Below are 21,270 nucleotides of genomic sequence, written 5' to 3'. Positions count from 1 at the left end.
CTTAGAAACAGCAAAACACACATCCATAACATAGGCTACCCCTGCTGGCAAATTTCAAAGTCCTATTCTAATGTTTGAGTATACAAGAACACTTCAAACGAATTGCTGCTGGAACACTCTTAAAAATGCATCATTGATCAATTCAGTTGACAGCAGCATCAGAAGCTCTATTCAAAAGACTAAGTTTCAGTGACAAGTGGGCCAGATAAATTCTTTAAATTGAAACAGAATTATTTCCTGATCAATACTGGGTTAAGCTACTTAATGAATCTTCAAAAGCCTTTCAAAAACTTACAGAAATATGGCTTATAGGTTAGGTCTGGACATTATTAAACTGTAAAGAATTTAGGCATAATTCCTGTGGAATTAGTCTTGAATTTCATCGAGCAGTGCTCTTGGAAAAAAATGTGGTTAATACAGCTCAGAAGATAATACATGTCATTTATTGTCTTGATTACATATTTTTTCTCCTGAAAATAGTAACGTATTCAAAGTTTCCTCAGAAAAGTTCAAATCTGTGGTTGGAAGTTTGGACAAGAAATGAAAATTCTAAGAAAGTATTTCCTTCCCAATCAGAGATAGAACACAAAGTCAGGAAAAAAAAAAAAGGTACCTCACAAACAGATGGTATGAATAACCTGGTATTATCTATTTGGCACTCTTGCTCACCTGCACTAAATGAGAGGGGAAAAAATCATTAGATATCTAAAAATTTTACTTGTATGTGTACACACACTAACATGTACATGTTTGTGCATGTACGCCTATGTAGGTATACTGAACATATACAGCAAACAAGCATAAATGGCATACAGGAAAATGGTAGTAGCTTCAGGATATAGGCAGCAAAACAGTTTGCAGTGAAGACAGAATGGGATTTTTAAAGTAGTTTCTTCAGTTCTGGCCTGGCTACTTACAATAACCACCATCTTTTTGTGTTCTGAAGTAGATAACCACATCAAAAATATATGATCATAATTAAATGCAGTGACAGTGTTTCAGCATGGCACATTTGAACAAAGACTGCATAAGAAATTACAGGTTTGCTCCTTGGTATTTTCTGCCATTGCAAACTTATTACAATTTCTTGCCATTCTGACTGCAACTGTGAACATCAGTGCGAAACAGCGTATTATTCCTTTTTAAAATGACTATTCCATGAAAAACCAAACACAAGTAAACACATTCACAGTTGTTCAAAAAATAAAGCCAAAGATCTACAGACAGCACTAGCAAGTTAACCTTCCTGAGGACATTCAATAGAAAAGATGACAAGAGACATTTTGACAAAGAGCTTACTCATATTTGTACCTAAGAACGTCAAGTTCCCATCCCAGATGCAGAAAAGATTGTTTTCAGGCAGATGCCTTCTGAATTCATCTTAATCCTCCCCTAAGCTATATTTCTGTTTCACCATCCCCCTCATACCCTAAACAGAAAAAGAAATAAGGAAAGCTCTCCATCTCCCTCCTATTCACAAGCATTCTCTTCCATACATACCTGTTCATTTTAGTCTTCTCATTACTAAGTTATCCTCTGTCTCCAGTAACTGGATCTTTTCATCTGAAACCTGCTGCCTACCAGTCCCTGCTGTCCTCATGCTGATTCACAGGACTTCTCTGTATTCTCTTCCCGATACTCAAATGGTCCTACTCACATTCGTAGCTCCAGAAATCCAGATACAAAGTTGTAGCAACTCTAAATGTATTTTAAATAGCTATGATATGAAAGGCCAGCTTTTCTTGAACTTCAATAGGAATGAAGGAAAAAAATACCCAAAGTACAAAGAAAAAACTCTGTTGGAAAGCAAGAGCAATACAACCCTAAAGTTGCAGAACTTTAGCCCTTCTCCTGCCAACATACAATTAAAACATTGGTTCTATATAAGGAGTTCTTACAGTTAGTTCTTACAGTTCGAGATTCTTTTAAAAACTACATGCTGTTTAAAGTTCCAGGAGAAAATTAAGTTAGTATTTTCAAAATACTAATAATTAAATACTTCTAATCATATGGTGTTACAAACTCCATACGTATTTCTTGTATGGCAAATAGTTCATAGTACAGAAAACTATTTGATCTTTAAAGAAAATACAGGAGAACTATTTACAGACATCCTATTTATTTGCTCAGTTCCACACAGCAGCAGCCCGAGAGAGAACTATACATCTGGCATGAGAGCAACATGGTTATCCGTGCCAACCAACATTAAAGGCTACTTTTCAGGAAAAAAAAAAAAAAATCCACTGCTGTAGTCTTTCCAATAACGTATTATTTTTCTGAAGCCAGAGAAGGCAGCAATACAGAGGCAGCAACACAGGATTTAAAAAAAAAAAAAACACACATAAGCTTAAGTAAATTGAAATTACATATTTCTTAAAAAACAAAAAAATATATTTTATACCGACAGCCTTGAACTGCTGTAACACTATAAAAACAAGCATAGCTTAATATTGCTGCATTACTTTCACGTACAACTTCAAAAATTTTCTAAACGTAATCATGTAGTACTCTTGCATTACTTCCCCAGACAAATTCAACCTTGGATTGTTATGCTAAATGCCTCAAGACGCTAAAGAGAAAGGCGAAGAAAATTCACCTTTCAGTGTTATAACTTTTAGATTAATCTCATTAAGGGACCATGAAAAACCATGAAGAGGAAATGAATTTTAAATGAAAATAAAAAGAGACTAGACAATGTAGAAGAATTCTTAAACTACTGAAAACATATTGCAAAGTAATACCTTGCTGTTTAGATCAAGTTAACATATCTGTTCTCAGTAACAAGTCTCACAGAAACATGAAAAACAGCACTTTGAAACTGGCTGCAGCCCCACCTAAACTAAATAACAGATCAAACAACAAACAAACAAAAGTTGCCTAAAAATAGGTATCTCACTGCACAAATACTGACAAATCAAATTACTTCACTGTGTCACAGCTCCTTAAGTGTCTTTATATAAGCTTAACCTCAGTTTTGCAAGGATCACCAGAACACTTTTCAGAACATAACATGAAAAAGATATTGATGCATCACACACACCTATAGCACAATGAACTGGCTGTATCAAATTACAGACTGCCAAAGCTTTTTGCTGTGGCTAGCCTTGGTCACTTATATTTGTAAAAAGCAAATAAATTAGTGCTTCAACACAAAAATCGCATTTACCTGTGACGTTCCCCAACATGTCCTTTGTGTGGCAAATCAAATCTTCGCTTTCTCCATCTTTGATGTTCCCTATTTCCCCATAATAAAGAGCAATCCCAAGTTGCATTATGCGTATAAACATAGGAAGCTGCTGATCGGAAATTGAAAGTTTCAAACTTTCAACAAATGTATGAATCTACATCAAAGAAAACAAAAGAAATCAAAAATCAAAGTACTGTCCTCATTGAAGTCTTTTTAAACTGTATGGTTCATACTAATTTTCAAAGTGCACTCTAATTTCTGAAAATAAAACCTGTAACAACACAAGGCAAAGGGCTGCAAAAAATGACTTTTTTTTTTGTTTTAGTTTGGAGTTTTTGTTTTGCTTGTTGGGGATTTTTTGTTTGGTTGGGTTTGGGGGTCTTACGTTTGTTTCTACAACTATTGCTGAAGACATTTCCAAACCACGTAAGTAGTTTTGATTAAATACCTTCATGAAGATTTCATAAAAATCTCTGCATTCTAAAGAAAATCTAGATATATTGATCTTTGCATCCAAGTTCTTTCACTTCTATCCTTTTCCTACTGTCAACACTATTTTAAGTGGACAGGTAATGACTGGGGAGTGAGAGAAGGATTCATTCCAAATGAAATGTGAAAAAACAGTTTGTCAGCATATTCCAGTTCAAAACATGTCATTAAGTAAACCACTCTAAAAGAAAGCTCTGAGAAAACTGCAGTTACTAAGGTGAAATATTACCCTTCTTTCAGCAATATTTTAGTTATTATTCAATATTTCAAAATAGTTTTGAGTGTTTTCTTGTTATAATGTAAAAACTTAGATTTGATCAGAAAGCTACTGTTCATTAACATAGGAGCTCTATGAAACAATTACAGAAATACAGAAATTTTCTTTAACATTAAATATATTTTTCAGTTTCAGGTACAATTTAGTTTTTTGTTTGTTTGTTTGTTTTTACATGAAAATAACAGAAATGAAAAGTAGCTGCACATCATCACTATCTTAATGCATTTCAACTCACGAAACATGAAAAGTTACTTTATAAGCAGTACTGGATATCCACATACAGGTAATATAATATAGTAATATCTACATAAAAATGTGCTAGTATACCAGTAAGGTAATGTGAATAAATCTACATTTAGTGCAATTATTACTTGGACTCTAGTTATACAGAATAAATGACAAGGCAGTATAACTCATTCTCTATAGACTTGCAAAATGATTTATCAGACTTCTGCTGTTATTTAAAATTCTCTGAAAGAAGAGAGCATTCAAAATCCTAAAATACATTTTGGAAATCAGAAACTAACTCTTCAATACCAGTTTCAACATCAGCTGATTTAAAGCACATCTGTAATCTTTTTTGTAAGTGTAAGTGTACACAGCAAGTGCACACAGTAAGTGTAAGGCAAACTGCTTTCAAAATTTGGAAGACAAAAGATTATTTTGTCAGAAGTCTTCTTAAAAGTTGCACCTAAGGCCTGTATCATAATGGAAGACAGGAACATTGAGTAGCACTGTAGATAAAAGACATAATTTCTATTAAACTACTATATAACTGTTACATTCCTGTGCCTGTATGGTACTGCCTTCCCATCAGCTTGCTCTTACACTGCATCACCAGACAAAAGCACTTACTGCTCAGTGAGTTCATTCATCTCACTAAAATTTATAAAACCAGAAGAAAAATGACTCCAGTACTCTCTTCCTTAGAGGAGTCTCAGCTTAAACTCCATAAGATTAATTCGGCCAAAACTTGGCAGCATTACACAGATGGTAAAATCATTCTTGTCTCTACAGCAATAATAAAGGAGTTCATGCTATTAAGAACTTGCAAGCTTTGGAAACTTTCACTCAAGACTGAAAAACAGATACACTTTACTAAATAAACAACACAATAAAATCCATCACACAGATCTCCACAGACTGGGAGAAAAATAGAGGGTTACAGCAGCTTTTGTCTTCAGCTGGTAAAGAACACGAGTTGCTGATACTGCACTAGCATCACCTGTCATGCTGTAGCACAGAAGCTACAGTAATATCACGTGCAACAGAGACTTCATAAGCTTGTAAGTGCCCTGGAATTAATCCCATTAACAAAGTAGATATTTACTGGTACAGCTTCTTCTACTTAACAATTGTAAGAAATACAGCTGTGTCCACTTAATACTTACATATTTTAAAGGTAATGTTTTAAAATAAGTACATTCTGATGAACTGCAGTGCACAACTTCCATGCATACAACAAATTATTAAGTTATCAGATATGAAATGTGTTTGGGTAAATAGATTTGCAGAGCTAATTAGAGCATAAAAAACACCGAAATACAATGAAATACTTAAGTCAAAAGATCATTACCCTTGGACCAATATTCTTTGGAACATATGTTATTAATTCACCTCAATATTGATCTCTCATCATAAAACTATATATCCAGATTTAATTGAGCATACTTGTGAATAAATTATATATATATATAATAATGTGTATAAATATGTTTATATATTTTATATTTAAATATTCAAGAAAATAGGAAAGACAACCAAGAAAAAAGGTAAAATAGAAAAAAAGCTATGCACAACAAAACCAAAAATCAAAGTGCACAGACAAAAAGGCAGAAGATTTTAAAAAACTGAAATGTGCCTTTAAAAAGAGGCAGGAGCAATGCATGACCAAAGATAACCAAAAATGTATGGAAGAGTTTAATACAAACTCAATCTAACTGCTACCACTCCAGTGCACACTAGTATGTTTATTTTGTCTGACATCCAGTAAAAAAAAAAAAACTCGTATTTGGTAACAATCATCATTTTTATGACAACAATACCATTTTAAACCATGTAAGGATCTCATTCAGCATCAGACATTCAAACTGCATTGCACTCTTGCCCGTTATGAATTGGGCTTGGCTTGCTGCTACTTTTTATGTGCCTCACTAAGTACTGTTAATTGTTACACATGAGAGGTGGGCCTAGATACCATTTTCTTCTCATTATAGAAACCATAAAACACACTACTTCCCCCACTTCTTCCTGAGAGATTTTCGCAGACATAATTTTTCCTTAAAATTATGATTACATTTTCTTTTTTAAAACCATAGGAAAAGTACAAAAGATTAAACAGCATCACTTACATACATGCTGTAAAATATTAATTGCATCATATCAGTAGAAGATAAAAAATTCCAATCAGCAAAACAACAGCAGTAGTATTTCATCTTACTTTAAATTTCGAAGTATATTTTTCTAGATCCCAAAACTAACACAAAGACTCAGTAAAACAAAAGATTTTTTGATACCTACTTTAATAATAGATGGCATTTTGGAGTTGAGGTTATCGTAAGTAAAATGCAGACGAGTCTTGAAGGAACATTTGTACAGCAGAGGTTCCTGATAAAATTCAATTTTACCACTAGCATTTCTCTTATCGAGACACACTGTGCAGTCAGAAAAATTGATCATCTTTCTCAGTACCAGATCAGTGGCTTTGAAAAGAAGTAGATATAAATGTTAAAAAAATATACTGTGCAAGAAAAACAATCCAGGCATACATGATCTTATCACAAGGGAACAATACAAAATGGTTGCATCATCATTATTTTAGATCAACAAAGCATTTGCTTATATGATTGAATAAATAAACATGCACACAATGATTGCTCTTCAGATGAATACTTACGTAGATATAATTAATATGTGTCCTCACTTCCTAGAATTTTCAAATTGCTACCCATTCCCAGTATGTTTTACTTATTACTATTCTCCCGGAAATAATCTTGCGTGCTTCCCCCTTAGGAAACTAATAATGGAATTGTCCACTGCACCAGGGATATTCTGTGTGATCTTGAAATGCTCTGTGCCTGAATTTCACTTCTATCAAACGTCAGTAAGAACACTGAGAATTACAGAAGTACTGAGAATATTGGTAATTCAAAGACTGAGACATTTGGACATCCATATCTTGACAACCAAGATTAAAAAAAAAAAACATAAGTTAAAACTTCTGAAAGCAAGAGGTATAACACTTTCCAATTAATATGCCAAACTCACTACAGTAAGGCAAGTTTTATATCTCTACTCAGCTTAGTTGCAGATTTTAATAAGATCACAAGCAATTGCAACAGAGCACCTTAACACATTACTGATCATTTACAGAAATAGCAACAGATTGCATAAGCACTCACCACCAGTGGCAAGTGCAAAATGAAATAAAATCACAGAAGGACAGCAAGTATGAGCAGAGAAAGTTTGGAATCTGTTGTATAATCATTTAAGTTTGCCACAAGAATCATTAGAATTGACTCTGTAACATTAAGGATGAAATAAACTGATCACTACTCAAAGTAGGCAGAAAGTTATCTTATTTCTGACACAAAATGCCATTTTAGACTAAGAATTACTGTTTGAATTTGAGTTCCATCTTTAATACACTAAGCCAGAAGATATCTACTCACCAGAGATGTCCATAAATGCTCGATCCCAAAACTCATCCACTGTATAGCATTCTGCAGAAGTGATATTGACTGAGAGAACAATGTCATCCTCCACATACTTCAAAATGAGATTGTTGATCACAATATTGACATTGTTTACAACACGCCTAATTAGACTCTGAACATAGCCTATAAAATAAAAAATTCTTATAAATAAGGAAGACACAATGCCAAATCCATCTGTAATGAAGTAATTATTTCCAAATTATATTTCTTTTTTAGCTCAGAACTAAAACATCAAATACCATCCTTTATACATCCAAAAATCAAAAGCCTTGAAGCTTTTTGTAAGGACAATCAGCTCAACTAAGTCAGACTTCTGGAAACACAGCAGTTAAGTTATGAAGGAAAAACTGTAAATACTAACAGCCAAATACAGTACAAGAGATTAGTTGCTTTTCCTGCCAGCAAGAACTAGGTTTCAAATTAAAGACAATGGAAGATTGAATTAAAGACTGACAGTAATTTTTTTTTTAATTGAAAATTATTTAGAAATAGGATTAAGAAGATGGCACTCCAGAAGTTGCTGGAGTTCTTGAAGTATGTATATATTCAAATTCCACTCTTAACTCGTTTTAAAAAGTTAACTACATTTTAATATGCCTAGCATTTTTTCATTCTAAAAGCTAATATATCCACATCATGCTCAATAAGACTCCCGTGAGATATAACAAAATCAATTTCTGTCAACAACTAAAGAGTAAGCATCTGCACTGAAACCTGCTGGCATGAAATCCATTTAGATTTTCTCAGATATAATGTGATTGGAAAAATAATCTGTACTGTGAGCTCCCAGTATGCAGTAAACACTCTAATTTCTTTACCATACTGGTAAAATATAATACTACACATATTTGTGTATTCTCTGTATAATGAATGTAACTATGGAGATAAATATCTTGTGTTGGAAAAATACCATGACTTAAAACTCTTACGTTATAAAAGTTTATTACATTACCCACATACTTTACCCAAAAATATATTTAATACATAGTTAAAAAGCAATTGTACACTTATAAATTCACAGGTTTGAAGAACAGTTTTATGAAATTTGCATTAAATAAAATTTATTTGACCAATTTTAATTCAAACAAATCTGAAATTTAACATCAAAACATAGCTTTATAAGTAGGAGCAGGCTAACGCTGCAACTTCTGCACTACTTGTTCTAGCTACTCAGTTTCACATTCAAATACTGATATTCATCTTAGAGTATATTAAATACTTTACCACCATGATTTTCTTCTACTCGAGACCTGCAAATTTACACACTTGACATCCAAACCTTTTCTTACCCAGCGTTCAAAGCCTCCAATCACCTCTTATTAAATGCAAGACATGCTTTCAGATGCCACCAGAGGCATATTGGGATTCTGACTGAGTTATATGCTTGAAAAAGTATTTCACTGTTGAAATCTTAATTGTATGAAAAAGTATTGCCTTTCTTATCATAACTCACAGGGCCTTATTTTACGCTATTTTTGAGCATATGTTATTCCAAGTATGGTTAACAGAACAAAAACAATATTTTAACTTCTGTCATCTTAGTAGATTATAACTGTATTAAAACAAACAAAAAAATTGCAAAACGTTTTAGTGCCCTTTTCAGAGCAAAGGTCTACACACACAGGAAAAGCAGAAACACAGTAAAAGTCAAATCTCTAGCAGATGAAGTTACTTTTTTTAACTGTATTCAACTGAATTAAACTTTTTTGTGTAAACGTTTTCAGTGTAAAAAGTTACAGAATATATGCAGAATAACTTCATTTTTAAGAGTTTTCTCACTCACATCTTAAAAATGTAAAGTATAATTCCAGATTGTATGAAATCAGAAGAGCAAGTGCATTATTTCAGCACTTAAAAATTAAAACCGTGTCTCAAGTATGAACAAAATGCACAAGAGACCTACTTTCACCACTGGCATGGTGCGAACTGGTCTGCCTATTAATAGAAGCTGGCACAAACAATTCAGTTGCTTGTTTTGTTGGTGGTGGTTTGTTTTTGTTTTTGTTTTTTTTAAGCACAGGGTAGAGATATACAGACTTTATAATTAGAATCAAAACATGATAATCAGTAACCTAATGACTATTTTCAAGCAAGCTATTAATTTCATTAAAGAAACAGAAGCTGCCCTTACACAAACCCAAAAGCTTTCTTTTGCATTAATGCATTTGATTTTTCTTAATATTTTTCTTCAAAGAATATTTCAACATCAATTCCATTTGCAATTTCCTGCTTCGAATGACAGAAACATCACAAATCTAGCAACACAACAGCAAAACCAACAAAGAGTGAGCTGTAAAGACAGTTTCCAACATTATTCAGAGCAAATTACATTGCAATAAGGACTAAAAACTAAAACATGAGTTTTCATCTGCACATCTTCTAGCCCAAATGCATAAAAACAGCAGAATTCTGTCTCCCAAATGAAACAGAGGTCAGGAATTTTAAAAAATACAAGAAGTTTTTATCAACCCTCACATTTGGAGATGTTTTTAACTGCTATTTCTGTAATATTTAAGCATAACACTATGACGAACCTTGCCAGTAAAATTCAGGTGTATATATATATAGTAAAATATGGAAATATATAATAAATATAATGAAATGGTGGAAAACACCAGAAAGTCTGTAGGGGTAAATCCTCTTCTGAAGCTCAACACAGAAAATCCACACATATACCTCTTCCAGAGTATCCAGAACTCTATAGACTGCATTATGCAACAAAACTTTGAATGTAGGTTCAGCTCCATGACTAAAGACTATCACAGCACTATATCTCAGAGTCAACAGAATTGACAGCAGACTGGTCGTACCTTCCCCCCTTTTACTAGTGTTCTTTTGTTACCAAAGCAACATTTTAGGTGAGTTCTGCCAAACCCCATAGAAGGACACACGACTCTTTGTGATAACAGTAACAAGAAGTTACAACAGTAATCTATATCCATATCCTCAAAAGATGAAAGCAAATACAGTGCACATGACAATATCTTACTAAAATCCAAGATGTACAAATTATAACTTTGCAAGGCTATATCCTATACCACAAAGAATAGAATCACCCCATAAGGAGGTATGTATCTCTAATCTAGGCCACATACTACAAAAGATTTCTGACTATTTAATGTGTTACGTATACATTCAGAGATAACAAAATAAACAATGGGAAAAGCACAACTGTATTTAGAGAAAACAGCTGCACAGAAAGTAACTTATAACCGATCCAATAAGGTAAGTTTTTCACTAATGCTCTCAGAATCATTAGGCTTCACTCTACACAGCTGATGGAGTGTAACAATGAAGAAGGTGACAAGCACCCTACAGTTTCAAAGAAGCACAAAACATATCTACAGAAACTATCAAATGGTAATAAATGTCACAGGGTTCTGTAATCTGCTACAGTACTGCAATTAACTTGTATGGCATTTCTATGAACACATCTATTACTGAGAATCACAGTATATATCATACATCTCATATATATGTGTATATATATATATATCTGTCTCATATACATGAGATATATAAAGAGAAAACATGCAAATCAGTTTTCAATGTTCATGTTGCATTTTGACATGTGAAAACATCTTTTGGAATGTCCAATTTGATCAGATGTCAATATTTCAATACACATGCCTCCAACATCTGTCTTTTCCTAGAGAACACACCTTCTGGGAAATCCAGAGGCGAAACTTCTGGAAAACATCATGAAACAAATGCTAAAACCATCCTAGAAAGCAATACAATCCTCCAACTCTTTTCCAAGCCTTATACTCCTGCTGTTGCCAGGTGAAACATCAAGAGCCTAACACCAACACATCACCAGAGCCACGGTGCTGTCCATGGTAGAAGGTGCCTCAAGTCCTGCAGTTCCCAGTCATTGGAACTTACTGGCTTTGGAGCTGTGAGAGCCTTCAGGTCTGGTTCCAAAAGTGCCCATTCCAAGCTGATACTACTCACTACTACATGATATTCCACACGCTGAACAATATCCTCTTTCAATTCAAGTTAAGGCAAGTAAAAACTTAAACTTTCTGTTAAAATAGAGAAAAAACTAGCAAAACTGTCATGCCTATAACCTACCTAAAATTATGTGCATGAGAAGGCAAATTGAAATTCATTCCAGTACTCTCAAGTTTCATATTTCTGTACATAGCTATGCCTCATACATTAAATTAAATAACATAGTTCTTCATTTTTATATCATACAAATATTTCCAAGTTCAACTGAGACAAATATTATGTCAGGAAAAACAAATCAGCATCTCTACTAGCAGACAGAACTAAATAAGAAAAATCTATCAGGACTACTACTCAAAGAGAAAACCCTACCTTCAAAACCATTTTAAGAATCTGAAAACTGAAGGTCTGAAAACATATAGAAAAGGAATTTAATGTGAACCACTGTGACACAACCAATTATTGAGCAATAGAAAACAGTGATCTAAAACAGAAGAACTAGATCAATAAAGTGTAAAAATCTAATACACTACTGAAGGATTCTCAAACTAACTCACCTAGCTCTACAAACAGGTTATGTACAGTTAAGGATGCAACAAAATTTAAGGAAAAGAGATAAGCATTAACCAAGTCTTACTGCATGCCAGTTCTATTTTGTAATATCTTGGTATTCTATTCACTGTTGCATGATTTGTAAATGGACAGAATTTTTTAAATGTAAAACTAGTTGTCAGAGATATGAAAGTAACTTAGACATTCTGGTCACTAGAATAAAATTCAGTGGTTTTCTATTATCACTCAAGACAATCCAGCTTCTGACATTATGGTCTACCTGGAGGTAAATCAGGGTCAGGAGAAGCAGATTGCTGAACTCTTCGTGGTTTTACTGCTGATTTCATACTTTCCGTGGTACTGCGGTTTGTTGAACTTGAACCACAACTTTCATGGTCTTCCTGCTAGAGGAAAAGGATACAATTGAGTCAATCAAACAAATAAGGAAAATAAATGTGGGAAGAACAACTCAGTAAATATTTAGTGTACTAAGCTTCTGGCACTTTTTCCTTCAGTACAATCTTTTATTTCCATCTAACTACAGAAATGATTACAGAGCTGGCTGGAAAACAAACATTACACAATTAATACTTGAATTACCTTAAAATTATATTGTCATTTAACTATTAACATAAAATGAAAGAAGTAGATCTTTCTATTGAAACTTTTCATTCAGACAAAGTTAGCCTCCTCCAGAAAAAGAGTGAAATGCTCTCTGGATGCTACTAAGATCACAGAGTTCAGGAAAGAAACCAATCAAGGAACAAATGTAAAGCTCTTCAGCATTAATCTATAATATTCTTCAGTCCTCTGTTCACTAAAAAGCACGCTGCTTAAGCTATGTTCATTTTTGTTTCGTAGAGGACAGGTGATGCATTTCCTCACATGCTACCTGGCATTTTTAATAATCTCAAAGTAATACAAGCTTCACCTGAATAAAAAAAAAAAAAAAGAGATGACTGAACTTAGAGAAAACACAGAAAACAGAGCCATTCACACATGGGAATGGATAGAAATCATCCCTATATGAGAAGGATGAGTACCATTACATAACTTGAAGTTTTACAGTGTCTAATACAGAATTAAAACAAGGTATACTTTTTGAAGAGAAGTTTTGTCACAGTCAGATCTTGGAAAACTTTGCTTTTTGTGGTTTTCTCTTTTGTTTGTCTTAATTATCATTACTTGGCCACTTTAGCCTCTCACATTTTGATTCATGAAAAATAAAAGAGATGCTTAGTCACACAGGAGTTTCCTATTCCGATGTATGAATAAAAAAACAAATGAAATGTTTACCTATCAACTATATCTAGAAGACGCTTCTTCACCAACGTAAATATTTTATAATCAGAAAAGCTCACCCATTCTTCACATCTCCAGCTTACTGAGAAAAACTAAATTGACTTTAACCTAGAATTTTTAAGTAACTTTAAACTCAAACCCTTTTTCTTGGAAACCCATTCACACTTAGCACAAAAATACTTTTTTGGATGAACCATCATGCTGCTACTTGCAAAAAAGCAACTTCCTTACCAAGCAGCCCAATTAGTACATTCCCTTCTTTTCTGTATCAAGTGTGGTTACATTCTATCCACTTACTGCAACAAAGGTGTCCAGAGAACTATTTCCCAACTTCAAGCAAAATCTATGCAACACACTCAGCACGTATATTACTGGCACTTAAAGATGAAGATGGATTTAACCTTTTCGCACTTTCAGAGAATTAGGAATACATAGGAATACACACCGGCATGCTGGTCAGGGGATGCCTTTATTTCTCTTTTTTAAAGAAATGGGGAAGAAGTCATGAGTTGCGTCAACATTAAAAGAAAGTATCAAATCTTAGCATGTAACTAAATTCAATTCATTTTTCTCCCACATCTTGGACAACATCTTACACTGCCTTGTATTACACAATTACCAAAATGGTTAAGAGTTGTATAAAGAGTTTTGAGGTTGTGAACACAGCAACTTCAAATAAGCTACCGATACTTTATAAAACAAATGTTGCATTGTTTTAATTATCAGTAGGTCACAGTGGCTGCAACCTGCAGAACTACATTTCTATTTAAATTCAAAACCTTTCTGTACCTGTGCATTTCTGTAGACAGTTAACTTTAAGACCATACTATTAATTTCTCAAACATGTGGCTGTCTCATAAGCCCAGAAGTAAAACATGTTCATTAAAGAAGTGTGGAAAAAGTTCCAAGTGAAATGCCAAAACTAGCATAATTATGAAAATATTTAACACTGGAAACAACTGAAATCACATACCGTATATAGATTACAGTGATGTCATCATAAACACACTGCCAAAATGTACTAAAACTACTGCACTCTAATAAATCTAGCTCACACCAGATGACAAACATTTTAAAATAAAAATTATATAGGGGATGGGAAGAGAATTTTATTCTGTAAGTGCTAATAACTTGAGTTATAGTACGATATTTGATAAAGTGTCCATCCATTTTAGCATTAACAAGAGCAATTCCAAATAGCAGTCACAAAACTACAAAAGAAAAAACACATGTTTTTGCATATCAGCTAAATCAGCTAAATTGCTGATTTTTAAGAAAGTAATTAATTTTCTACAATTTATTTTCCTATTGCTTATACCATAAGCAAAGCTGAGAAAATCTGAAAAAAATTAACAGAAGCTTCTGTTTATGTGTGGATGTTCCTGGACAAATGTACCTTGGTAACTTTTAACAAATCAGAATGAATGGAAGTTTGCACAGTCAGAAGTTTCCCCTTTTGGAAAACACCTCAGACCAGGTACTTTCACCAAGTGTTTTTATAGAGCATTATGGTTACATCTAAAACTATGCCAGTCACACATAACATGCCAATGACATCAAGGATAGGAAATTTACATGCAAGTTACTCTGACAATTCTCTACTGAATTATACTATACAAAGCAATTACCTCAAGGTTTAGAGTGAATTAAAATTGACAGCACCTGAAAACATACTAGATGAGGTTATGGTCTTTCCTAACAGACCGAAGTTACTATCTTCGTTCATCATTTTGTTTTCCATATTAAATTATGTCTTTTTTTTTTTTTTTTTTTTGTCTTTTAAAAAACATGCTCCCTCATTTTAAGATATTTAAAACTTAATGTGTAAGACCTCCAAACTGTCTCATAAGCATAGCTTATGGAAAGAGTGCATGTTCCCTTGTGGATCACTTAGCTATTTATGCAAATACAGTCTCTCTCCTTTCACAAAACAAAGTAAAAACAGGTAAAGAAAAGCTTTTTAAAAGTAAACAGGAACATGTGTAAAAGTAATTACCATTATGAATTAAAGTCTTCTACAGAAATCTTAAAAATCTTTTTAAAAAATCAAATAAATTTTAAGTAAAAACTACACAAACTTGCAGAGTTTTCCTGTCAATGCTTCATCTTCCTCTACAAGAATCTCATTTTTTCTGATCCCTCATTGTTTCTAAAGCAATAAGCTTCACCAGCCAATAACACATATGTGCTTCATAAAAATAGGAATAAATCTTAAACTGCAGCATTCAAAAACTGCAGAGGAAGAACTCATTCCCTGCTAGTGGACCATCTTTACATGGCTGATATTGACTGGATAGGAAGGGATAAGTTGAGTGGAAATCACCTGGACCGGGCTCAAAGTGTTGCAGCCAGAGGCACAAAGCCCAACCAGTGGCAGCATGTTTCTGGTGTCCTCCAGTCACCAGTACTAATAGGCCCATGGTGCTTAACAACCCTACTGAAGACCTGGAACACAGGGTAGTTACCACGCAAGGCTATGGCTGGTAACAGGCCAGGGAGAGGAGCTGATGCACCAGTGAGCACAACTGCTACTGATGGAGATCTTGAGCACCTGAGGAAATGGGCTGACAGGAACCCCATGATGTCAAACTCCGTGATGTCCCTGGGATGCAGCCACCTTATGCAACATTACAGCTAAGAGCCAAATGGCTACAGTGCAGCTTTGAAGAAAAAGATCCAAGGGTCCTAGTGGACAGCAGGCTGGATGTGAGACAGTAGTGTGCCTCTATCACAACGGAGGGCAACTGTGTGTATTAACAAGGGTAAAAACCCAGCAAGGTGAGGGATGCAATTCTTCCTCTCTTCAGCCCTTGAGACCTCATGGGGAAAACTTTTGCCACATCAGAGGGGTCTGCATATCACAAGAATCCCAAAGAAGGACTACCAAAGTGGGAAGGGGACCTGAAGGATACAAGTTTTTCCTTGAGACCAACAGAGATAACAGGCAAGACAAATGAACCTGCTGGGAGGATACAGAGAAGTTGGAGGCAGACTCTTAACAAATATGTAACTTCAGAGGAAAAGCAATAGACGAGCTGAAACACGCAATTCCAAGCACTGGAAAAGACCACCCAGGGAAGCCATAGAATCTCTACCCTCAAAGGGTTTCAGCATCAGACTGATCAAGACTGGAGCAAATGGGCTTGCTTTGAGCATGTGGTTGAGCTAGAACACCTCCAAACTTCACCCCAAATTGCTCTACGGCTGGTTTATGTGAAGTAAGGAAACAAGTAACAATTCCCATCTTCTAAAACATTATCTTAAAAATATTTCACCAAAATGGAAGTACTGCCACGATCTTGCTTTCAAAAAGTTTCAATTGTTTCACTGCTTTAGAATTGTCAGTAAACGTATGTATGCATACATATCAACTATTGAAACCACACTGCCATATAACCTTGCAGCTCTTCTGTTGGTTAGCACAGGTCAAGTATTATTTACAAATAAATCAGCAAATGTAATATAGCCTCAATGATTTTGTTGTAAAATTATCCTGCTAAAATATATCATTAAGAGTAATCAGAAAGTACGTAGTTAAGTAGATAAAAGAGGAAACTTATTTAATGTTTGTTCTAATGAGTAGTAAACTAGGAATGTAACAACACTGAAACAAATCAGTGACATAAGCATGACAACAATAAATCTTTTGGAAGTCGGAGGTTAACAGTCTAACACACATTAACATCAATCTGTATTTGTTGATTATACGAAGGACAAATATGCATAATTTTAAAATTATGAGGCTATAAATCAGCAAAAAAGAAGATTAAAATCAATCAGATAGGGATAGCATTTTGCAGAATGATTAAGGAGTCCGCTATTGTATACATAACAGAACATTTTATATACATATTTGCTGTACATATAAGTACCTTTCATTATTACAAAATGCAATTGCAAGTCTCTTCAAATAGGCAAATCACATACTGAAGAGGAAGCATTCAGATTAATCACTGTCATCCTTTAAGGCAGACAAGATAGTGAAAGGTCTGTATTTTTCTACTTCCCCCCCCCCTCCCCCCCCCCCTTCCCCCAGTATCATTTCAAGTCTGTAGCCAGCTGATAAAGCACGCTGAAGAGAGAAAAAATAGGCAAGACTAACCTGCTTAGGAATAATGTACAGAAATGATCAAGAACTGATTTAACATTTGTATTTGCTGTCCTTGATGCATCTGGTCTCAGCTAATATTAAATTCAGACAATAAGCAGTGCACTAGCAAGTGACCAACAAGGCACACTGTGTAGCCTGCACTAGGTCAGCAGAGGTCACACTAATCTCTGTCTGTTACTAGAATCTATGTTAAGTTATTCTCCATTAAAAAGGTACAACATGCTCTGAAATACAGGTATGAGTTAAACTATGTAAAAGCTAGAGATATGTTAACATGCCGCACTAGTAGCCCCAGCTGAAAGCCAAGAAGCTTGTATTAAATCTGTTACACGGATACTGCAGAATCTGTCTATTGATTTCTGGGGAATAACATCTCCCTGTGATGTTGCTACTGTTTTGATTAGCTGATTATAAGACATATTAAAAGGAACATTCTTTCGTTTACAAGAAAGGGTGCTGTCAGACTGAAAGACTGTGGTGATAAGGCCATATAGGCAAAGATAAATAAAACAGACTGTTCTCACTAAGTGCTACTCAGCCTGTTCAAAAATACACCCCAGTATCTTAACACCCAAGACAGAAAAACTAATAAAATGACTTTGCAAGCCTTTTTGAGGGAAGCAAGTTGTACAAATATCTTCCTTCTGTTTATAGAAGAAAGTTATATTATAAGCTGTTAACGGATTGTCTAGTAAAGTATTTATTTTGCTTTAAAAATATATTAGACCACCTACCATGATGTAAGTGCTTTTTAATAGAAACAAACATCTCAAAATGGTTATTCTGCCATTTCTCCTAGGATGGGCTTTTTAAAGATTTCACTCTTCCTCATATTACAGGAAGTTCGCCCAATGCTTTGGTTTGCAGAGTGGAGGTGAGAGACATCTTAATTCTGTAAGATTATTCTGCACTTAATATCTATAACAGTGGAATCCTGATCCTTGACTATAAAGAAGTTACAAAGAAGAAAACAAACAGTAGAAATATTACAGTAGTGGTAATTGGCAGCTACCGTCAGGATTTGGCAGTACTACAGTAGGATGTATGAAAAGAAAAAAAAAGGCAGTTCTAAAGTTTCTGTAGGACAAAGCTCACAGTACACATAGCTCTGTAACTCAATACTTCTGAAACCAGGATGACCTGACAAGAGAGAATAACCAGACAGGTGTTAGGTGAGCTCTTTCAGCAAAACCTATGGATGTGTAGCACGCTTGGTGCAGGTTGGATACAGGGTAAAGTCAGCCTTCTGCCCCACTTGTATTCTCCACACCTGGGACCAAGAAGAAAGATTGGCCACAATAGCTTACCCTGAAGGACCAGGAAGATAGACTGACAGGAAACATGCTCACAATTGCAAACTATTGCAGCTATTCACATTACAGCACAGTTCCAACCACTGAGCTGCTCAGTACCTTAACAGACACATTTCCTCTTACAGTAGTGCATTTCTGTCCCAAAGTAACATTATTTAAGGCAGTTTACATTTTTTGTATGTTATTTTGGAAGCCTCTCTATCAAAGAATGGACAAACTCTTAGCCTTGCTACAAGTCCCTTAAAATTCTAGTTAAGAATAACTGAGCACTGTATTTCTATAGCAGTCATCAAATATGTTCTCCTGAATGCTGCAGGAAGAAAGGAAAACCAATGTGAGCATGGTTTGATCACATTGCTGATTTATTAAACAGCATCTGGAAACCATGAGCAAGATCTCAGCCCATTCAGCTTACTCTTCCTATTGTAATCTGTTCCACCTGCTGGAGGGCTAGCACCAGTCCCAAACCTTATTTAAATTGGCCCCAGACTCTCAGTCAAGATGTCACTTGCCTCGTGGAAGTCCATTAAGGGTGCTCATCTCCCCGCACTGCACTAGAGGATTGCAGTTCCAGCTCTGTTTCACACTTTTAGTGGGAACTTTTCCCTAACATGCTTCCTATTTCAGATTATTAGACAGAAAGCCAGACCTCCTGTGCAAAAATTCCCCTCCACCAAAAGCACCTGCCAAGGATGTAGTAATTTTTATTACAACATAACCTTGCCACCCGTTTCCCTCAGAGGACAGAATAATACTGTCCAGACCAAGTTTTCTCTTAATTCCAAACAGTATTAAACAGGATATCTAGGAGCAGGTCCTCAGCAATAACACAGCCAGGTGAGTATTCCCCAGTTCTCAAGCTTTTAACATCACGACAAACCTCTGCCACATGATAGAGGAAGGCACAAAGCTTTACCTGGAGAATCCATGAGAGCTCTTCTCATTGCTGAGAATGGTTTGGGCAGCATTTGGCTTTCAACAGTTACTGGGGGCTGGAAAGGACGGAACAGGGACACAGCCTCCCCAGCTGATGCTGACTTTAACAAATTCATGAATTATTATCCTTTAAATTCTACTTCCCCATCAAAAATGTTTGAAATTAGTCAGTAAGCTCAAAATTGGAAGAAGAATGAATGGCTAAAAACACAGTCAAGAACTTCTAGTTTCCATCAGACACCAACCTTATAACAAACACAACTCAAGTACACCGACATCTTAGATTTCATCCTAGCAGTCCTTTCTTCCCAAGTTACTGCCTGAGATGGATCTGACCAAATTTGAGTTGGTGGCCATTCCCCACAGGACTTGGAATTTCTCCAGCTGGAAACAGCACTTCAGAGATGCGTCTGTCAGTGTAGAAGTAGGAATGAGGTAGGCACAAGTAGGAGTGAAATTTCTCAGCTATAGGCATAAAGTGAACTCCTTCACAGCTTTCACTGCTTTCTGCAAATTAACAAGTGTGGAGGATATCACTGAAGTAAGATCTCAGTGTACAATACAGTTTACAGAAATAAACTGGAACCTTTTAAATCAAAAGGGAAAGGACTCCTAATCGTGGTAAGAATTAAAGACAATCTTCACAAAGAGAATACCAACGGATTTTTAGTGCTATGTTAGGATAAAATATCTTTAAAATTTCCTGACTTACCCCCACTATTTTCATACATTACTTTTCATGTATTCTATACACATAGGTATAATAACATCTAGTGCTACATAGCAGTATTAGTTATATATAGAAATGATGGTATAACTGCTTGAACAAAAAATCTGTAGGGTTAATGCAACCGCACAGTAAATTTCAGAGTTCTACATAACCTGGCAAAAACACTGTTTGTCCTAACTTTAGTCGTTCCTAAACTACTTTTCCAAGTAGTTTTCTAACCTTTCAGTTATTGGCATTCTAAACACCAAAGCCAAGTGGAAGGCTCCAGTTATCTTCTGTTACTTAGTTTTCTCAAAGCAAAATTTCCATTTTATTAATTCAAATATTTGCATTTAAACTACGAACTGACAGACAGCACTGTGAGATTTCTAACCATTCCATTTAAAATTTTATATTACATTTTTTACTCTGCAATTTTAAGTTAACTTCACATACATCCATGGGAAAGAACAGATCTTCAGCAAGTGTAATTTCATCTGTTATATCTTACCTAAAAAGCATCAGTTAACAAAACTAATGGACTAAACTACAAAACTAAGTGAATTGCTGCACAAACTTATACACAAACACAATAAATGTAAATATTGTAAATATGTAAATATAATAAATGTAAATAAATGTAAAAGAGTACACATAGGTGCTACTTATTCAAAATGCACATTATGGAGTTCTTATAATCAGTCATTTCTTTTGCAATTGTTAG

At 34.8% G+C, this 21,270-nt stretch overlaps 1 protein-coding gene across 5 annotated transcripts in view; it reads right to left on the bottom strand.

Annotated features, from left to right (window-relative positions):
* The window catches only part of VPS13B (vacuolar protein sorting 13 homolog B), a 415,034-nt gene that overhangs the window by 371,201 nt on the left and 22,563 nt on the right, over nucleotides 1-21,270 (bottom strand). For 3 of the 5 annotated variants that reach the window (XM_052704440.1, XM_052704437.1, XM_052704439.1), the window contains exons 4-7: nucleotides 12,456-12,579; nucleotides 7,625-7,792; nucleotides 6,474-6,655; nucleotides 3,167-3,341 (exon numbers count right to left, since the gene is read on the bottom strand). In XM_052704440.1, the coding sequence (XP_052560400.1) occupies nucleotides 3,167-3,341; nucleotides 6,474-6,655; nucleotides 7,625-7,792; nucleotides 12,456-12,579 (649 nt within the window). The remainder of the gene's footprint in view (nucleotides 1-3,166; nucleotides 3,342-6,473; nucleotides 6,656-7,624; nucleotides 7,793-12,455; nucleotides 12,580-21,270) is intronic. The other 2 variants (XM_052704442.1, XM_052704438.1) reach the window with 1 other exon arrangement.

The sequence above is a fragment of the Tympanuchus pallidicinctus genome, unplaced genomic scaffold (genome assembly GCF_026119805.1).
Source record: "Tympanuchus pallidicinctus isolate F22 unplaced genomic scaffold, pur_lepc_1.0 scaffold5, whole genome shotgun sequence".
NCBI classification, from domain to species: domain Eukaryota; kingdom Metazoa; phylum Chordata; class Aves; order Galliformes; family Phasianidae; genus Tympanuchus; species Tympanuchus pallidicinctus.
Note: the sequence above shows the minus strand (reverse complement) of the source record. Positions and strands in the feature narration are given on the sequence as shown.